Source organism: Centruroides vittatus, unplaced genomic scaffold (genome assembly GCF_030686945.1).
Source record: "Centruroides vittatus isolate TY-2023 unplaced genomic scaffold, ASM3068694v2 contig_790, whole genome shotgun sequence".
Lineage (NCBI taxonomy): Eukaryota > Metazoa > Arthropoda > Arachnida > Scorpiones > Buthidae > Centruroides > Centruroides vittatus.
The window spans coordinates 1492507-1514479 of NW_027122510.1; the positions used below are offsets into that span (position 1 = coordinate 1492507).

Here is a 21973-nt window from a genome sequence, read left to right on the forward strand (position 1 = left end):
TTTATAAGAGAAAAAACAGCGTTTAAAAAGTTCCTCCCCTTCGAAAAACTAAAGCGAGATGTATAAAAAGTTAACTGTAGATAAAACTAAAGTTTATAATTTTTAAACGAATAATGATATCTTTAACGTAGATTACAGTAATTATTCATTTGTTAGAAGTAAATTAGACATTTCAAATTATCAGACAGAATATAATTAAGTCTGTTCAAGTTGACAGAGTGAAGGGAGCTATTAAGTGATGTGATGTCTTGACTAATTAATATCTATATATCCCTCGTCTCATTTACGTCAATAATGCTGAGAATGACTACTGAATATCAACTTTTACTTATTATGCAATGTTGTGTGTTGTGTAGCTTCATGCAAGCTTTCACTTTCGACTTTCTCCTCTTCTACCCTCTGAGAATAACGTGTGTTAAAAGTCTTTGGACCAATAACAATGTTAAATGGGAATTTACGTTAGAAAGTTCAAGCGGAAACATTTGTTTCTAAAGCAAACTTGGCTAATTATTATAATATCCAGTTGTGTTCATGTAACTTTGTTTTGTTTTCTGATATTTTCTTCTAATTTTGTTGGAAAATTATATTAATTTTCTAGCTTTTTTTTTAAAAAACATTCTGTTGGATACGTTAATTATGTATATTAAGTTTTGTTGTGTAGTGCATATAAAAATCTACGTAAAAATGAAGTCTTGTGTTTTTATATCTGGTCTTGAAGTAAATTTAACTTGTTTAAATAAGAGTCTCAAAATGGCTAAAAATATATATTATTTGTGAATTACTAACCAAATTTTGCAACTATGTGGCTGCACTTTCTTAAGTTATTAGCCACGTTTGGTAGTAATATGGCCGTGTCTTTGTAAATTAACAGCTGCATTTTGTAACAATGTGGCTGACTTACAATTTACTATAAAGGGCGACTGTACTTTTACGTATTTCTAGTAACTTTGTAATAAAATGACTTGACTTTATTAAATTACAAGTCATATTTTGTAATAATGTTGCTGTACTTTTACAAATTACAGCTACCTATACCTTGTAATAATAAAGTTGTACTATACTTTCGCGAACTACTGGCCACAGCCACATTATGTAGCAGTTTGTGTGTACTCTTGTAAATTACTGGCTACATTTTGTAGCAGTTTGACTGTACGTTCATAAATTACCAGTGTATTCCCTAACAGTAATTGTACCGTACTTTTGTAAATTACTGACCAACAATTTGGCTATATATCTACAAACTACAAATTACAACTTTTAATATTCTGGCTATATTCTTATAAATTACTCGAAACAAAAAAGAATTTACTACCTCTAATGATGTGAAATCAATACTTGACAGTGTAATTGATGTAAACATTAATTTATTTAAATAAAATTACCATAAAATTTCTATCAAAACTTCAGAATTCAGAAGAGAAATCAAAAATTTCATGACATTTATTTGATTTCATAACACAGAATGAATAAGCACAGTTTATAATGTCGAATATGAAAGGTTTAGGGTCAGTTTAAAAGATCAAAAGAGTAAATATTCAAAGAGCTAACCATGATTATGTTAAAGAGGTCGAGGTTAGTAGAAACTAATGCAGCGTGGAATTCAGTTAAGTTGCTAATTCAGTATTAAGCAAAGTGTAGCAACCCCCAATCTTCATAACGAGCAACATTAACCTAAAATTGCTTTCGAAACGACTGTCTAAAATGAATTTACTGAGGATAATCTAATGAAGTAGTCAGCCAAGGTATCATGAATGATGTATCACAACAAATCAACAAAAGTCATTAAGTTAACTACAATTATTAATGATGAAGATATTATAATATAACTCAGCAGAAATTAATAGAAAATTCAAGTAGAAATGTTTATAAAATACAAAGAAATTTAATTATTTTTCAAAGTATTTAAAGATTTTAAAACACATAAATTACTCACCCCCCTTTCTTCGTATAATGAAGTCGTTAAGTTAAATGATATTTTTCTAAATCTTGTTATAATGAAAGATTTTAATAAATATTTAAATTCGAAACTTTGTAATAATTTCGTCTTCGGGCATTATTCAAATTTATAATTTAAATTATAAACATTTGAAGGAGGGGAAAGAGGGGATAAATTCTGTTGCGAGAATCAATTAATATCTTATAGATTATGTCGTCCATGTTGGGACTACTTGACTATTTTGTAGTTCCTGAGAGAAGTCACAGCTATATCTTATCTTTTCTTTTACTTCTTAGATAAGAAACTAGCCCCTATTGACACTAAAAATAGATAGAGAGTCTCTGCAACATGAAAAAAAGGACCCTCCTTTAGATATAACTTACAAGCTGAAGTAACAAATAAGTTAAAAGTAAGGAAAGATAAAATTTAATATTTATCAAAAATATGGCTATATTATCACATGGAATTAATAATTTAAACAGTTTAAAAGAATCATTTCTTTAAAAAAGGTAGCCTTTTATGATCATTATTTCCTACTATTAAGAAATAAAGATTTACTTTTATGTATAAGTTGTAAATAAAAGGTTAAAATTAAAATAACTTAAATTATACGCAAAAATAAATTTTATAATCATTTAAATTTATATAATTGACAGTTTAAATAATCCAAAAAAATATACTTTTTTCAAAAAAGCAAAGATTTATGATCATTACTTTCCAATAGTACAAAAAACAGACCTTTTTTTCAGATATAAATTACGTACAAAAGTAACAAAATAACTAACTTAAAATTTAAAAAGTAATAATATTAGATATTTAAATTTACAAAATTAATAATTTAAATAATCTAAAATATTATTTTATTTCAAAAAATCAAAGGTTTACGAACTATTTTTCAATAGTATCAATAAAAAAAACACTTGTTTGTTTGCCTTATTTTTCTTTTATTTTGAATTAATTTTACTGAAAAATAAATTCGCGAATCATTTCTTCACATTAAAAGTATTTTATTAAAGTTTTTTAGTTTAAAACATAGTCATTTTTCATTATTTTAATACGGGACTTAATATAGAAACTCTCATTTTTTTCCGGTATAAAATGTTAGTAGTGGGTTTTTTTTAGAGAATTTTCATCTGTATGATATTTTATTTGAACTTATCGTCGTATCAAATACTAAATAACAGTTTACTTTAATGGAAAATTCTTATGCTAGATCAAGTACTTTCAGCTATCTTACGAAATAAATGGGTGAAAAGTATCATTTCTAATCTTTCAGTGGATTTTTCAACAGTTTCTTCTTATCATTTTGCTCCGGCCATTTACTTATAAGACGGAATTATTGAACAGCATTACAGTAGAGCAACTATCAATACAGATCAAAAAATATTTTATATTAAAGTTTTTCTAACGTTTTGTAAAATATTAACAAATTACTGTTGAAAATAATTAATTTATTGAGGTCCCCATAGAACCACAGCGAGAACGGAATGGAGCTTTCGAGCAAAGGGCGTAAAATTAGCTTTTTTAATATAAAAACATGATAAAAAATTATAGATTCTTATGATAAACGATGAAAAATTTATGTTTTATTAATTTATTAAATATTTTTATAGATTTCGTAGGGGGAGGCCTCATAAATGTGTTTGTTCGAACTCCGTCTTACCTCTCTATCGCCCTATACAATATATAGTAGCTATTATAAATATTACACACAACTTGATGTAATATATATTAGTTACATTAAGTTTATAATGGGTACTATTAACGTATACATTATATATACACTTATATACAATACTAGTTAAATACATTACACTTCAATGTATAATATGTAGTATGCCGGCCGGATAGCAGAGGCGGTATAAGGTCAGTTTTCCACTCTAGAGGGTCCGAATTAAATCCGCATGCCCTGTCCCTCACCCTTATGAGCTTGGCCGAACCAACGATAGGCATAGAAAAAGGGCTGAAATAGCCAAAAATATATATTGTGTAATTCATTATATACTATTTATATTAGTTATAATTATGTTACACTCTTAAAAAACATGAGTAATAAAATCTTCTATGAGCTGTACATAGAAGTAAATGCATAAGTAATGAAACTAATTTATAATAGTACACCTCTATAAATAATCTACATCAATAAACTTTTACAAACAGTATTTTTTCCCTTTACAATCTAGCTATAAGATATGGAGTAGTAGGCATACTATAAATCACATTTCTTCTGTAAACAGAGGGAGGAAGATAGGAAAAAAAAAATAAAAGAATTAGTATCGAATGTAGAATAAAAAAAAAATATTTGAATACTCGATTGAAATTTATTTTCTTCTTCTTCTTCTTCTTCTTCTTTTCTTTTTTTACATTTAAAAACAACATTTAAAAAATTCAATTCCAGATGGTATTGATATATCCAAATAGAATACCCAATGCAATTCGATAAAACTGCATATCACGGAGTGTAGCATAAATAAAAATAGCGATCCTTCGTTGACACTTTCAAGTCCCTTAGAGCTTTAGATTGATTCTTAACTAAGACAGCCTAAGAAAACAAACAAGGAAGAGTCAAGATTTTTGCACTATTATCGATTCTATAGATGTTTGTTTGACTTTTTGGATATCTGTCCAGCGAAATCGGACAGAGGGATTTCTTCAAGACATCCATTTTTTTTTTTTCCTTTTTTTTTTTCGTTCCTTAACTGAAGAACACTTCTTTATCTTCGACCACAGTATAGTTTCGATGAAACTTCATCCATCTAAGATAAGATCCCCAATCTATATAGAGATATAATATAATTATTAGCTTCACTAGATTATGTATGATTTCATTAAAACCAAACTCTCTATCGATCACATATTGGATTATGACGCTACCAATTTCTGATGTTTTTTTTTTTTTAATATTTTTCTCTTGATGCGGAATATTTTTGGATCTTAAACTAGCTCTTTATGACGTACTCTTTTTTTTTTTCGTGTTCAAAATTTTCCAACGAGTAGGGATTATGAATATTTGAAACTCATTCTAAAGTTGAGGATCCAATAATCTTTGGATCTAAAAGATTAAGTGGAAATTTCTACTTCCAATTGAAAAAAGAAACAAGATTTTGATAGTGGAAAAAGAAACTCAAATACTACTTGTACCGTTTTCGATTGAATGCTTTTTTTTCGTCTCCCTTTCTTTCTATCTCTCTTTCTATTCTAAGAAATAGAGAGAGAGAGAGACAGAGAGACTGAGAGAGTTCTCTAAGTTTGCAATTTTTTTTTTATTTTGTAAAATTGGTTTACTGTTGACACCGTGATTTTTGTCTTCTTCAGTTTTTGATCAAGAGGTAAAATATTTATAAAGATAGAGACAAAGAAAAAGTTACAAGAAATCAACACACAAAAAACAAAGGACTAATATTTAATTCAATAAACAATTGACAAAAGTTTGGTGTTCTTTTTTGAGGCTTCATAATTGAAAATATTTAAATTTTAAAGTACCTACATTCAGAAAAGTATATTGCAATTTGTGTTTTTGGCTTAAATTCATTTATTTAACATAAAAAGAAATGTTTTTTTTTTAATAATAAGAGAATAACTTTTTTGAGTAGAAACCTTAAAAGAATCGAATATTACACTAAAAAAATACTATGCCATACCGGTAGTTAAAATAAAGGATTAGCTGCCAGGATCGAATGAGTTGCAACGTTGATGCAAATTAATAGATTAAATGACAGAAACACAGAAACATCAACATAATCAGCTTAACTAAACAGCTTAATGAAGCGATTTAGCTATCATCAATTGGTCCTTTCTAATGTAAAATGGCTTATTGGTAAAACGAAAACACGATTAGAAAATTCGTGATTAAAATATACATTTAACTGGATAAAATAACAATCCCAATGATTAATGGTAAAAGATTTCAAGATTATTTTTTTATTCTGTGTTGTTTAGAAGTTGGGTATAGCCTGAAGCTAGTAAAATATATATATATATATATATATATTCGATCAAGCAGAGTATGAACAAAAAAAAATATTTTCTTTTTGTTATATATTAAGTCATACGAACTGGAAAAAACAAACTACTTCAAAAACTTTATATACTTTAAAGAAGAAAAAAAAAGAAGAAATGGAATATTTCAAGCTCTATTTAAATTTAATACATTATTTAGAATGTAAACATGGAATAGAAATGGAAAACAATTAAGTAAATTGTACTGTACATATGGAAGGTTTCGTTGCTAGCATATTTTGGAGATCTGTTAGAAGTGGTCTTCTAAAGAGACCTATAATGGGCACCTATTATAAATATCTGTTACACTAAATCGATTTACAATAGAACCCCTACGAAACAGATTTGTAATAGTACCATGTTAAATAAATCTGTAAAAGGAGCCTGCTTATAATTGAGAGAGCATTTTCACAAGCCTTCTGAAATTTCAGTAATAGGAACCTATTACAAAGATCTACTATAGTAGGGTGATCTATTACAGAGATGCTCTAGAAATCTGTAATAGGACCTACGAGACATATCTATAATAGGAGTGAGTGATCGCTTGTGGAAAGGTCTATTATTGAAATATTTGTAAGGGGAGCCTACCACAAAACCGTATTATACTAGAATAAACTATTACAAGAATATAGTAGAGTTTATTACAAGGGCTTTGAGAGAATACGATCCTGTTAAACAGATCCATAACAGGAACCTAATGATATACTACAGAGACCATTTAGGGGTGTCTTCTGAAATATTAGTAAAGGAACCTATTACAAAGATCCATTATACTAGTGTGATCTATTACAGAACTGTACTGGAGATGTGTTTATAGGACCTACGAGACATATCTATAATAGGGGCCTACCACAATTATCTCTTGTAGAGAGTTCTGTTAGAGAATCCACTGAAATACCTGTATTGCAGAGGTGTACTTGAAATTTATTATAGCATGAAAGAAAATGTGATCACAGATTTATAATAGAAGCCTAACTGGTCTATTATGCTAGATCGATTTTTTAAAAAGACTTCCCAAATATCTTCCATAGAAGCTAAAAAAAGCTAAGAAAAAAAATCTATTATTCTATAGTGATATATTATAGAGATCAGTTATAGAACCTGTAAGACATCTGCAATAGGAGACTACTACAATAATCTCCTGTAGAGAGATCTATTAGAGGGGTCCACTAAAATATCTGCAATAGGAGCCTGCTAGTAAGATCTATTATACTAGAGTGATCTATTATAGAGGTGTACTAGGAAAACTCTTAATAAGAATTTACTGAAAGTAGATTCCTATTTAAGGATTATATATTAGGAAAATTTGTTTACTAGAAAGAAATGTTGTAGAAGGAAAAGTTAATAGAAGAGCTGGAAATAGTTAAACTAAGAAGATTTGCTGAGCAGTACGAATGGTAAAACATAGTTTTAAATTCTTTACAAGAATAGCAATTTTAACAACTATGTTAATTTATTTAAATGAAACTTTACAACTTAACCAAACACAGAAACAGTAATTTACTTCAATTAAAACTGTAATATTCGCATAGCAAGAAAGCATATAACAGTAATTTCCATGAATAAAACACTCGTAATTTTCATTACAACTTTGTAATGTTCACAATTACAATAAATTTTACATTTACTATGAGAACAATTTGTATTATTATAATATAATTTACTATTAATTTTTTTTAAACATTTTTAAATATTTCATACCCATCAGTCACTCATGCCTATAAAGTACAGTATATCAAAATTTAAAAGCAATTAAATTTTAATTGAGGAAGGAAATAATAATCGGGTTATTAATTTATAGAACTTTAAAAGCCATTAATATAACCTAATTACTTAATTCATTAAGCAATAAATTCGTTCCGAAAACGTGACTAAGTTTAAGGTATATGACGCCCACGTCACGAATGATGTCATAAAGGACCAATAATTATAAAAATTATCAAAAACACGTCACACTAGTTTCGCAAAAATTATAGTGCTGCCATCTGTTAACAAAAAAATAATAATAATGACACAGAATATTGTTTTTATAAGGAAAAAAAGAAGTTTTCTTTAAATTAAAATATCAACCGTGAAATAGAAATCAATATTACGGAAGCAAAAATAAAAAAAAAGGAAGAGGAAAAATGATAATTTACAATGTGACGAATTTTCTGATTTAAAAAAAACGAAAAATAATAACAAAAAAATAGGAAAATCAATCAAAGAACCTTTCACAAGTATAAAAAAAAGGGCAGAAAAATGATTGATTGCTCATAGAAAATTGCTAAACATGACAAAAATAGTCCCGCGAGTATCTAATTTTGTAAATGTTTGGGAAAAAAGAAGGAAAGTTTTGCGTAAATATCACATTTAAAATAAATTGGAGAAAGGGAGAAAGAGAAATTTCTCTCTCTTATTTTTTTTAAATTAAACAGTTTGAAAAATATAAAAGCTATAGATATTGTAATGGTTAAAGAAAATAATGATTCATGTAAGTTGCCATTTGTAATTCTTCTTATAAAGAAAAAAAAAAAAATTAGTTTCAAAAATATGCAAAAATTGAAGTTATTTATCATTATGCCAACATCTGATATCGATTTTTTTCTCTTTAAATTTGTTCTTTAAACACCTTAATATCAATTTTTTCTGTATGGCGATTTTGTGACTTGTTCACTCTTTAAGTAATTCAAATTAACAAATGCTTAAATGGAGATTGTTTATGTGTATATGTATTTAACAAAGAACTTTTCAAGATGTTGCGGATTTTCAATTTATTTTCTATCCTTATGATTTATAATTGAAAAATTTACCCTCAATCTTCATGGAAAACATATAAAGTTTACCCATATGCAATCAATTGAGCGTTATAGCCTTATGAGAACCATATAAATCTTTAGGGGCCTCTATGTAAAGTTTTGTTTTTTTTTCAGACATTCTTTTCAATGGAATTTTTTAAGGGAAATGTTTTCTTATAAAAGATCGCCTAGAGCTCCAGGCAATTGTTTTTTTTTTGTCCATTGGATAACGTGTCACTATATGCAATGGTGGATTATGACTTTCGGAGGCCCTAGATACAGAATATTCGGGCACTTCTACGTAGTTTTATGACATAGTAAATTAATAATGTCTTATTTACAAATTACGACGGTAAAATTATTTTTTTTTTACAATTTTGGAGCCCCATTAGGCATGTAAGACACGTACAGTACCTCAAGTGAATAGTAAGGCAATGCGGCACTTTGCTTATATTTTCTCATAAAAATAGAGAAAATAGAAGCAAAGATTTAGTTATAAAATTCTAAAAATTACTTGTAAATATGCAATAATAAGGTAGATGTTTACCCTTATGAATGGCTCTCTATTCTTTACGAGAGAGAACTTTTAATAGTGAAAAGTTCATTCTTATGAATGGAAAGTTTGTTCGTAAAAGTATATAAAAAAAAAATAGGTTCAAAAATTCTTCCATAAAAGTATTAAAAATATAAATATTCTCTTGTAAAGAATAAGGGTTTATTGTTATGAGCGAATCTTTACTTTTCACCCTTAAAGATTGATCCAAAAGTTCTCTTAGAAAGATATAAAAAAATAGATGATAAAAATAGATCCACTCATACGGAATAAAGAGGTTCACTCATAACATCTACTCCTATGAGAGAACCTTTAAGAATGAAAGCTTTATATTTATAGGTGAAAGGTTCTCTCATAATAAATGTATATAAAATAATAAAATAGATGAAAAAATTCTTTCATAAAAGTGTAGAAAATAGATGAAAATGTATCTTAAAGGGGTAGAAGTTCACCTTTATGTGTGAACCTTTAAAGGTGATTCACCTTATTTTAGTGAAATATTTATTTATAAAAGATTAAAAAATAAATGCAACCGTTCACTCATAAGAATAAATATGGAAAGTATTAAAATAAATAATGAAAATACTTGTATTTTTATTCTATTTTTGTAAAAATAATCTTTTATACAGTGCATTATTAATGTCTACTCTCTTAATATAATACTGGAATTAAATGATATTTAATTCCAGTAAGTTTTTGAAGTAAACAATTTTATTATTTTATTTATAAAAGTCGCCAAGAAAATTATTATTCGGAATAATTATTCAGCGTGAATAATTTTATATTTTAGAAAAGATACAAAAACAAATTGTATTAAACAGGAATCAAGTATAATTAACCAAAATATTTACTTTTCAAACTTTAAATTATCAAACAAGAAAATGGTAATTTTTAAATATTTTCTTGTTATTTCTCCAATAAAAATTTACTTATATTCATTTATACAGGGATTACATTAAATTTAAATAGACGATGGCCAGTTACCTATCTTTTATTTTTATGTATTTTAGATGTAAATAGGAATGTCAAATTGACTCTTGGACCGCTCTTTACACGCTGATTTTATATTGTCGATTATATACATTTTTGAATCATCCTCCTTTATGTTCCTGTATAATTATTTGAAAAACTATTCAAGTCATTTATTAATTACAAATTTAATAAATTATAATTAAAAAAATTTGTAAATATTTATTGTATTATTTTAAATTTAAGCTTTATTTATTTATTTATTTATTTATTGGTAGATTTAATAATTAATATATATATATATATATATATATATCTTTTATTTTTTTAATTATTCATTAAATCAAATAATTGTCTCGTTTTATTTATCATTTAATTAAACTTAAAATAATTAATTTAATTTGTTCCTTGAAAGATGAAATCGTATTTAATTAAAGTAAAGAATAACTCAAATAAAATGTTTTTAATATTAAAGCCAATTAAGTTATAATTAGAATTTCATAAATGGAATTTAAGCGAGAAGAATTTTAATTTTATTTAAAAAATGCAGTCGACCTTCCAATAACGGCCACCTCCGAACAACGGCCATTTTTTTTTTTGTTATGTTTTCTACAGTAACCGTTGTTCACAGGTTTAAATGTGAAATATTTGTTTAATTAAAGTATTAAATTCGATTTTATTATGTTTTAAATAAATAGATGATAGTTTTATTTATTAATATTTAAATTACATTAAAATAGTACTTAATACAATCAAACCTGTAAACAACGGCCACTGATGGGAACAAAAAAGGCAGTAGTTGCAGGTTATTCAGAACGCATTTCAAAAACAGTTACTGAAAATATGGCCGCCATTTATAAGACGCCATTATTGGAAATTCGATTGTATTTTATTGAGTATTTTAATTTATTAAAAATAAATACAGCTTTAACTTGATTTCATTTATTCTTTATTTCCTGTTTTTATTGCAGTTGTAATTGTAAACATAACATATTTTATTTTTAATTATTTTATAATTTTAGAATTATTATTTAATAAGAATGATAAATTAAATTAATTAACTAGTTAGCTTGTCAGCTTGTAATGATAAGGACTAAGAGAAAAGTATTTACTTGAAATATGAATATTCCATCTCTCATCATCTCAATTAATTTTCTCATGCGAATAAAGGATATATTGTTATGATAATAGAAAAGGAAATTATGTTTCTAAATATATTAAAGGAACGTGATAAAATCACAAATGAACTTATTTCCTGGACAAATGATATGAAATTCTTTGATGGAAATTGTCTTTTGATTAAATTCATTTCTGTAATATTTTTTAAATTCGTTTTATTACGTGAATTATATGCGTTACATTCCTGACTTTTTACCATTTAATTAATTTCTAGGAAACCTTCGTTATGCGAGCCATTGTAAATCGAATTCTTCTTTCCTATAGGTTTAGTGTCATAAATTGGGATTCTGTTCACGAAATTAACATTTGTTCACGTTTGATATTTATAATACATCCCGAAAATGGTAATAAAATGTGTTTTATAAATTAGGGATAATTTTATAAATTTTGTAATGATATTTTTATTCATTTCAACTACCATTCCACCACCTAATTGGCTGGAGGCCAAGCTGTTAAAATGATAGTCTACTGCTCTGGGGAACAGAGATCGAATCCGGAAGGGGCGAAAAATTCCTCAAATTTTTCGGAAGGTTATTCATCCGAATATTTCAAAGTCCCTCCTTCATCTCCTGGCTACCTCATTGTGAATATAGCCGAATCCATGACGAACCTGATAAAACGTCTCTCTTAGTGCCCACGTGGTAGAGAGTTAAAAAAAATAAAACCCCCACCCAGTGGCAGATCTACTATGAAACTAATAAAGCTTTAGCTTTAGGGCCTCTAATCCCGAAGTAACTTTTTTAATGAATAAATTTTTCAACAAAATAGTTTGTTTATTAAAATTAAACTATTTTATTGATGGAATTAGAAGCGAATAGATTGAAATACCTAATATTGACTTTAGGATATGCTCTAATACCCATTTCATATGGCTTCAAAATATGCAGGTAATTAATCACATTTAAAAATTTTCTCGATGGATTGCAGCGCCCGAATTCCTAGCTGCATGATCTTGCTGAATTCGCCAGAATCTATTTATGGCCTATTATGGCAAATGGATTCTCGAATACACCCTCGGAGCACGACTTAATAGTTCCTCAGCTCAGCCCTTAGGCTAGAGTCGGTTCGAACGATAAAAAGACATCTGAATTCTCTATTCAAGTTGCACTCGTCTCGCTTGTGCATTTTAACATCAAAAATCAGATTTCCACCTCTTTATCCTAACAAGCGCCCCTCTCATAACCTTCTATCTCCCTAGTAAGAATGAACCAATCTCTTTTTCCGCACATTGATATTGAGTGGTGCGATTTTTGTCCATCCAGATCTTTTTTCTTTGTTTTTTGGTAAGTTTTCGTTATATCTTTATATCTTTACTAGTGTTTAGTGTTAAAGATACATAGGTTAAGCTTTAATCTATATATTTCCTTTAACCACCAGCACCATAACCGTTAAGGTGCTGGTGGGAAGGAACTCATTATGGCCCATTTTGAATGATTTCACTAACACCCTGTTTTTCGTCCTTTGGACCTCGAGAACCTTGCAAGGGCAGCAAGATCTTTAGGACCTTCTTGGATGTTGTCCTGTTTTTCCTGATTGCAAAAAAGGTCCCATAGCAGTTTAAACTCCAGGATACCAAAAATGTATGTCCTCCACTGCTGCCATCTGTAACGATTTTTTCCGAATTTACCTAAATATTTAAATAGTACGACGAATACATGTAAAAGACTTGCAGATATAGAAAAAAGATATCTTTAAAAAGTAATAAAACAATGTTGTTGAATAATCTTGTTAAAACGATAAGTGTTTCCACTCAGAAAACATCCCCAAGCTGTAAAATTAAAAAATTAGAATTAAATTAACAGAATTTATATTTGTAATTATTAAAGTAAACATTAATTTTATCTTAAAAACGTGGTCTATTAAATTGTTTGTTTATTTTACAATGTAATTAAATATAGTTATTTTATATAATGTATGTATTTAAATATTGATTAATGCAATGTTAAAAACACATGTTTATTTTCATGTTATATTAAGTTCTAATTTTTCTTAATTTTGAAATATGTATCTTAGCTTATGTATATGTATTTTGCAATAGTGATAACTCATTATAAATATACAAATAAAAGAAATACAAATAAAGAAATACAAATACTTAACTTTGCTTGTATTATTATTATATAAACTCAAAAAAAGTAAAATTTTACTCTATATTAATGTGTGAAGTTTAAGCGAAGCGCAAAATATGTTCGTGATACAAATACGATATGCGATATTTTTGTATAATTAATTTTTCTAGAATATTTACTATAACACCACATTATACTGGTAGATAGATAGACTAGTAGCACTAAGTTGGTCACGTGATTTACCGATGTTTCGACCGCGCCCAGGCCTGTCTTCCTCGGATAATCCCTACAATTTAAAAGTTTACATAAAATTTAGATACGTGTAACAAAATAGTATATCTTATTCGATTTTAAATACAATAGACTTAGTTCTACGTCTAACTAGTTCAGTACCCTCATTTTTACGACCGGTATACATTTCCTATTCGATTATAGAAGATTATTAGTAGTTGTAATGGTGGGAATACAGAAAAGATTGGACGTAAAACGTGTCCTAGTTTATTTAAAATCAAATCAAATAGGTATATGTTACAAAATATTGCGATAAGTTTATGTTTAATAACAAACACTAAAATAAATAAAATGTAGAAAATAGAAATGTGTTTTAAAAGTGAATTAAATTACAGTAAATTCCCGATTATCCGGCCTAATGGTGGGGAGAGGTGGCATGGATAATCCAATAACACGGACAATCCGAACTATAATTATTTTTTTCTAAAATACTGTACTTTTAATAAATAAAAACTAAAAATAATTAAAAAGAAATTTAAAAGTTAGAATATTTAAATTGAATTAACATTTTACAAATACAGTATTTTAAAATTCAAATTCAAAAAAATTGTCAATATTATGCATTTTATTGGATACTACACAATTGACGAAATTTTTAAATAAGCGCCATCTGTTGAGTAAAAACGAATACACAAGTACTGTTTTCCGATTTTTTTTTTAATATACTGTAGTTTACAGCTTAAAATTTTAATACATTTAATAAGTATTTAAAAAATTTCCTCAGACAAAAAGTTATATTTTAAATAATCATTGTATTGTTCAATTATAATTATATACTAATAAAGCATCAAATGCTTTTTATCTTCTACTATTGTTAAAATATCGAGGGGGAGATTTTTTAGAAACAGCAAATATTAATCCAATAACATTAAATAAACGGTAGTTCTTTATTATGATGTAAAATTTGCTTAATAAATTAGATATTTTTTTTCGTTGTTTGTTCGCTTACACGAAAGTAAACAATAGAATCGAAAATAAATTATGTGTACTTATATATTTGTATAAACTACTTGTTTAAACAAGTTGTCGTGAGTTAAACACTTGCTAAATCATGAAAATAAGTTTTTCATGAGTATTTTTCTAAGAATTGCTTCTATTAGATATTAATCTATTGAAAGTCTAGACATAAGTCAAATAGAATTCTAAGAAATCTTGAAATAAAATGTCAAAAGGTATAGCGGGAGTCTAGACATAAATTCTAATAGAAATCCATAAATTCTAGTGAAAATCTAAGAAATTTACTGGAAACCTAATGGGTCTGATGAAATTCTAAAAAATTCTATCAAAAATCTGATGAAATTTTAAAAAATTTAGTGAAAAACTAAAACATTTGGTGAAATTCTAAGAAATCTAGTAAAAGAATAAGGATTCAGGTAAAATTCTAAATCTATTAAAAACGTATAAAGTATAATGGCATTTTAAAAAAATTTAGAAGAGCATAAAAAGCCTGGTAAAAATTTAAAGAAATTTGGTGAAAATCTAATAAGTCTGTAAAAATTTTTAAAGATTTAATTGCTGTGTAATAAGACTTGAAAGTTTAAGTGAAAAGATGACACGTATAGTAATGGTTCAAGAAGTGTGGTAAATTGACTTATTCCGAAACCGTGTCTTCTTTTAATTATTCTTTACTTTACAACTGGCTGCATAGGTAGACACTGGGCATCTTTAACATCACTCTGAGGATATTCCTGAATAAAGAGTGATGTTAAAGATGCCCAGTGTCTATCTATGCACTCAGTTATGAAGTAAAGAAGGAATAAAGTATGGTAAAATTCTAAGAAAAGTAGTGGTTTTCCGGAAGGATAATGAAATTCTAAGAAGTCTAAAGGAAACAGACTAATGGAAGTGTAAAAAAATAAATGTAATAAATTTTTACAAGATGATTGATTTACCAAAGAAATAATTACACAGAGAAAATTAAAACTTCACCAAATATTTATCATCTTAAATACTATAAAATCACCTAAAACACAATAAAAATATAAAGAAATAAGTTCTTACCATTTTAAATTATATTTAACAATACTTTACAAATAAAAATATTAATATTGTTACACCATTGTTAATCGCAATGAAGAATTAATAGATACTATGAAATACTTGATTCAAAATTAATAACATAAATGAGTCAAGTAGGTTCTAATTCTAATGTAATTTTATGAATAAGCATGTGTTGAGACTTATTAATTTGGTTTATTGGATTTTTAAGGATAAATTAGTTTATGAAATTCTGGAACCCATTTTACAAGAAATGGAGGAACAACTGATTAATGAATTTAGTGAAACTTTCGATAGAATTAAAGGAACAGTTAGCAAAACCAAAATTATTATTCAAAAATTAATTAGCCAAATATCTTTAACAGAAATGACAAATGAAATGAATAGGATGGAGGAGAGATTGAATGAAACAGTAACGTAAGTTTAGGAGATAAGTTAATAAAATTTTATGGAAAATATTTATGTAAAAATGTAAATTAAGAAGTAATAATATATATATATATATATATATATATTTTAAAATATTTTAAATTAGTTTTTTATGAAAAGAAAATTGGAACAATATTCAAAAAAATGAAACTAGCAAACGAACGACGAAAGAAAGCTTCTTTATCATTATTAAAATACAGTACCGTGGCTAACTATACAGAGTATTTCACTAAATAAAAAATTTAAGTATATTTTAATGCAAAATTCTAAAAATGTAAAAGATAAAGCATTGAAAATAAATATCGTTTTATCTCCGGAATCAACTGTAAGAACTATGGAGTCATCAGTAAAGAATTATCTATATTATCCAAATTAACTATAGAATCATCCATACCAGCTATGCCATACAATCATTCATGTAAGCCAGGCCTGGCCAACCCGCGGCCCGCGGGCCGCATGAAACCCGTCACGTTAAATTGTATGGCCCGCTAAGTGATATTATATATCTATTTAAACTTTTGTTTCCCGTTATGTGTATACCAAAACAATTAAATAAATAAAAATTTGCATGTGTCATTGTTATAATGCGCAAGTATGAGTACGAACTCTTGGTATAACAATAAAATCTTATTCATTTTGTATTTGTTTTACTTTTTTAAAAGCATGTTTGCCTAAATTGTGGCCCACCATAATGTTACGCGTGATCAAAGTGGCCCGCGAAACAATTTGGGTTGGCCAGGCCTGACGTAAGCCATAAAATCAGCCATACAATCATCCATATAAAGTCATTTAACTATAGAATCATTTATATTACTCTATAAATTCGCTCAGATTACCTAAAACACATGATATTTTACATTACAAATGGAGCCGGTAATTATAAGAACCGGAATAAAGAGATTTAACATAAACTTTTTAAATAATTAATTATAATAAAATATTTATAAATATATTTATAATAAATGTAATAATGGCACAAAATATTAGTAATATTAATTATAAATTAGCGTAATCGATTTTTAAATATAAAAATTAACGCAATTTACTCCTAAATTAAGTAAATTTATATTAAATCTTTATATGAATTTGTAATTGAATTAGTTTTATGTAAATTAAGTTTAAGAATTAATAAAATATTTTAAAAACGTGGCGAATTTTTTTCCTCTGAAAATTTTGGTATTCTGCAATTCAAGCAGAATATTACGAATTTTAAACTTGTAATTTGTTTTTTATACTAAACTAATTTAAATATTAAGCAAATAAAACACAAATTTACTATTTTTTATAATATAAAAAAGAGAAAATTTATTCAAAAAAATATCAGAATAATCACCTCGAAGTTTGTTCTTCTTGCAATGAACGTAAAATGATGAGTTTATTTTGCATTTTTTAGATTATAAAATTTGGATTTTCCTCTTAAATTACATTCATATAAGTTTGAATATTTTAATTTAAAAAATACACAAAATTAATTTTTGTTCTACGAACAAATTATTTTAAAAACATCAAATTTTTTTTTTCGGTGCAATATAAATTACATGTTGCCATCAGCGATACCATTTTTATAATTTATTATAAAATGATAAATTATATTAATTTAATATAATATTTTATATTAAGTTAAATATAACAATAAATAAATATTTAAAACATTTATACATATAAATATTTATGTCCAGTATGTTTCACAATCACGAAAGTATTCTTCATTGTTTCTCAAAATTTGATTGGATTCAGTTGGATCAAAATTTGGTAATTCTCCACCAAATTCTTTGGGTAGATATTTTGGATCAATGTATGTATGAAGTGAATCGATATCAGATCCATATAGATGTATCTGTGAAAAAAATAATTACAATTAATAGAACATTGGATATCAATTATGAATATCAACAAAGATTTTCTCTGAATATTTATTAAATTTCTACCTTGCAAGTCACAAAATCATCCATGCCAGCCATACAATCATCCATGTAAGCCATAAATCATCCATGCCAGCCATACAATCATCGATGCCAGCCATACAGTCATCCATGTAAGCCATAAATCATCCATGCCAGCCATACAATCATCCATGTAAGCCATAAAATATGTGAATCATTAAGATAGATAAATTAAAAATTTATTTTGAGAATATTGAGATATATTTGTAATTTAGAGAAGTTCACCGAAGATCTTAATGAATCACAGTAAAAAATGATTTGAAGATCTTAATGAACTACTTTATGAAGATCATTGACGATCTTAATGGACCACAGTAAAATGTTCAGTGAAGATTTTAATGGACTACATGCAGGAGCTCGTTGAAAGAGTTAATGAATCACAGTAACTGAGCTCTTGGCACATTTCACAAAAGAAATTTTCAAAGAACTTAATCATAAATATTTGATTTTATATTAATCTTACTCTTTTTCTTAGCTTCTCTGGCAAGAGTGGCAATAATAATGTTATCACGCCTTTGAAATACTTATTAACATTAATGAAATGAATTTCTTTATATTTCATTTGATATGAATCCTGTAAAAAATTGAAAAATAAATTTTTAAATTAAAAAATATATATGCATATAGCTAAATTTGTTTAATATTTGTTTAAATAATTTGTTTAATATTTCTTGAAAGATATTAAATAACGTCAACTGACAGACAATTCAGTGGAAAAATATGATTATTTTTTTTCGAGAATACTTCTGAAAAATCAGTAATTTTTACTCATTTATTGTTATATCGATAATAAACTTTAATGAATCTAACAAGTAAATACGGGCTTTATTTTATTAGTATTTAGTTTTATTGCAGAAAAGGTATTTTATAGTTGAATAAGAGCATCTGTATTATTCTCTGTATAAGAGCATCTATATTACTATTCACGTATGAATATATGAACCATGAATAATTGATAAATTTATAAATTTCAGTTGATGTTTCTTTTTTACAATCAAGCCATTATAAAGTCTAGAAATTAAACAGAAATGGTTGAGTCATTCAAGTAAAATCTACACACTTCGCCATTTAGTTATAGTAAAGCATTAAATTTAGATTGGATTAAATTGATGGGTTAAGGCAACACACATATGGACGATCTGCCAATCCCGTAATGACTTTTTCTAGGGAACTAGCCCCCAGTGAGAGGTTAGACACGCGAAGAAAGCCCGAAAATTCCACGTGGCCAGTCCGTTGGTGAGGTGCGAACTATCAACAAAGTTCAGTGGCTTTATCCACTCGACCGTTGGTAGACCAAAGCTCTAAAGTTATTAAATAATTTTTGAGCCGTCTTATATAATTATATAGATTTAAATTTAAATATTACAGAATGCTCAGAAAGCAAGTTGCTTTGTATAGATTTGCGTGTTTTCAAAATAGGGATGTCAAATTAATTAAGAAAAATTTTAATACTTACGTATAAAGTTGTTATCAATACATGAATGAAATTAGGAGTGAATTGAACAATATGTTTCCAAGAAATATCTGCAGCATTTACTACTACAACTAAACCATTTGTCTGTAGACGATGGTAATTAATATATAAATCTAAGAATAAAATAGCGCATCGAAAAACGTCGACAATATTGGCAACATCTGTGTTCCAATGTCCTATCATAAAAAAACCAAGCATGTACGGTAATTTGCACTAGTTAGCCTTTTGCAAGTTGAGAATTTATATAAGAATTTTACAAAATCAATGATTTAAATTACCATAAAAATTCCAAAATTTATAAATTAATTTAAAAAAATATACTTACTGCCACGTGCAACACCGATCAATCGTCCATGTTGATCAGGCTTTGGCAAAAATTGCATTATGTTTAAACGAAGAACCTTTTCTAATGAAGAGGGATTAAGATTGTTAAAAATTGCTGGATACTTTCTTCTTGAAGAATAATAATTACTTATTAATTTATATGCTCTTTCTCTATTAAACTTTCTTGCTCGAAGAATGCCAAGAATAAATATGTCGTCTGTTCTGCATCTTAGCCTTTTGTTAACTAAAAAAAAGAAAAATACATTTTTTAATTACGAAATATTATTTTTAAATATTAAACTTCCAAGACAAATAATAGTTATTATGAATGGTAAGCATGCGAGAATGAGATCCAGCAGCCAGATCCAAACAGATCCAGGAAGAGATAGATGGCTATAGCAAGTGGAGGAAACATGAAGGACTATGAGCTTCAGAAACAAAAGACAATGTGTAAGAGGAAAAGTTGGTGTGAGGAAGGCAAAGACAATACTATTCCATGTGATACAAACTATTTAGAATAAGTGATATCCTTCTGTTTGGCTTACCACAAATGTTGAGAAAATGTATATGATATATGCATGTATCAAATATCGGATCCTAGTAGTCTCGTACAGAGATTACTAGGATTCAATTCAATTTACTTTTTAGATTTTAGCAGTCTTGTAGGCTATTAAGCCATTTGATTTCTTCCTGCTTTGAAACGTGAAGAATGTTGTTTACAAGACTCTCCCTGGTGATTTTCCTCGATGAACTGAAGCTCATAATTGTAACTGAGGTAAAAATAGTTACACTACAAATGTTGGAGAACAGAGAAGAATTAATTGTCACTTGGAAATACGTGGCATGAAAGGCATGCATGCTAAAGTTGTATTCTGCAGAATTGATTCTACTGTATATTTAATTTAGAGTAAAACTTTTTGAGTTACGTTTTCATGTTTTATAAGCAGCTTTAGTTTGTTTCTTTTTTATTTGGAGGAGTCCACCAGTGGCAGAGTAGATAAAACCTCTGAACACCGATAGTTGGAACCTCACCAATGAGGTGGCCGCGTGGAGTTTTCTGGCTACTTTTTCTCACGTGTCTAACACCTCATAGGGGCCAGCTTCCTATAGAAAATCCTCCAGGAAGATCGTCAACGTGTTGGTATGCCACATTACAACAAAAGTAAACCATTTGGAAGATTATAAAACACAGTAATTCCGATAATAATGTAGAAGCATCCTGTATTTGAATTTTCAATCATCATCATGTTTCAATCATGTTTTAAAACTAAAACTTTAATTTTTAAATCTCAATTAATGATATATTTGTACAGTTATGAGAAAGATGTATTGAATGTTGCATTAAAAAGACCTTTATTTTCCAAATGATATACAGTATACTCTCAATATAATAAACTCTCAGAGGACTGAGCTAAATCTTTCATTATGCAGTTTGTACGTAAAGAGTAGTAAGGACCAATGGAATTGTTCACTATATCGAGAGATTGATTATGCTAATATTTTTACAGTGTAATGATAACTTATATCTTAAAGTTTTTAGCTTATTGATTATTAGTTTATTAAGTTTCTTATAAGCGATATCCATACATCAATAGCTTCAAGTATTGAGTATTTGGTTGATAGAAAAACCAAAGCGTGAAAAAAAGCAATGTTCTCAATTCACTTAATAAAATTTATTAAGAAATTAACTTACTGAGAAATTCCTTGAAGGCTTCAACTTCTTTTCGATTCCAAGGGAAATCTTCATTATCTTCTGGAAGATTAAAGGTTAGTTCCATCTTCGATGAATCTTCGTTTATAAAGCGTAATATTTTAAAAAGAAATAAAATTTTATAAGTAAATGCATGAGTTTGTTATCAATAAAAACATTTTATGATACTGATAAATTGTTTTTATATAATATAAAACTAAAATAAGCTGAATAATCTTCAATCTTTGTGAATGTTTTGAAACCGTAAGTCCGGATTTATTAATAAACATTTATAATTAAACTTATAATTTTACATGGACATTACAGAGAGTTTTTATTTGC

At 27.3% G+C, this 21973-nt stretch overlaps 1 protein-coding gene across 1 annotated transcript; it reads right to left on the reverse strand.

Moving 5' to 3' along the window:
• Positions 1-17869: 17869 nt before the first annotated feature.
• On the reverse strand, positions 17870-21719 carry LOC136981771 (alpha-tocopherol transfer protein-like). Its single transcript, XM_067278145.1, has 5 exons — positions 21635-21719; positions 19943-20185; positions 19600-19793; positions 18607-18717; positions 17870-18037 (listed from the first exon to the last, which is right to left on the reverse strand). The coding sequence occupies exons 1-5, from the start codon at positions 21717-21719 to the stop codon at positions 17870-17872; spliced, it is 801 nt and encodes a 266-aa protein (XP_067134246.1).
• Between the last annotated feature and the right edge of the window lie 254 nt (positions 21720-21973).

Coding starts and splice junctions, on each gene's coding strand:
- LOC136981771 (XM_067278145.1), bottom strand. CDS start 21,719: ATGGAACTAACCTTTAATCTTCCAGAAGATAATGAAGATTTCCCTTGG. Junction 20,186..21,634: donor AGCCTTCAAGGAATTTCTCA/GTAAGTTAATTT, acceptor TCTTTTTTTTAG/TTAACAAAAGGCTAAGATGC. Junction 18,038..18,606: donor CAGAGAAGCTAAGAAAAAGA/GTAAGATTAATA, acceptor TTTTTTTCACAG/ATACATCTATATGGATCTGA.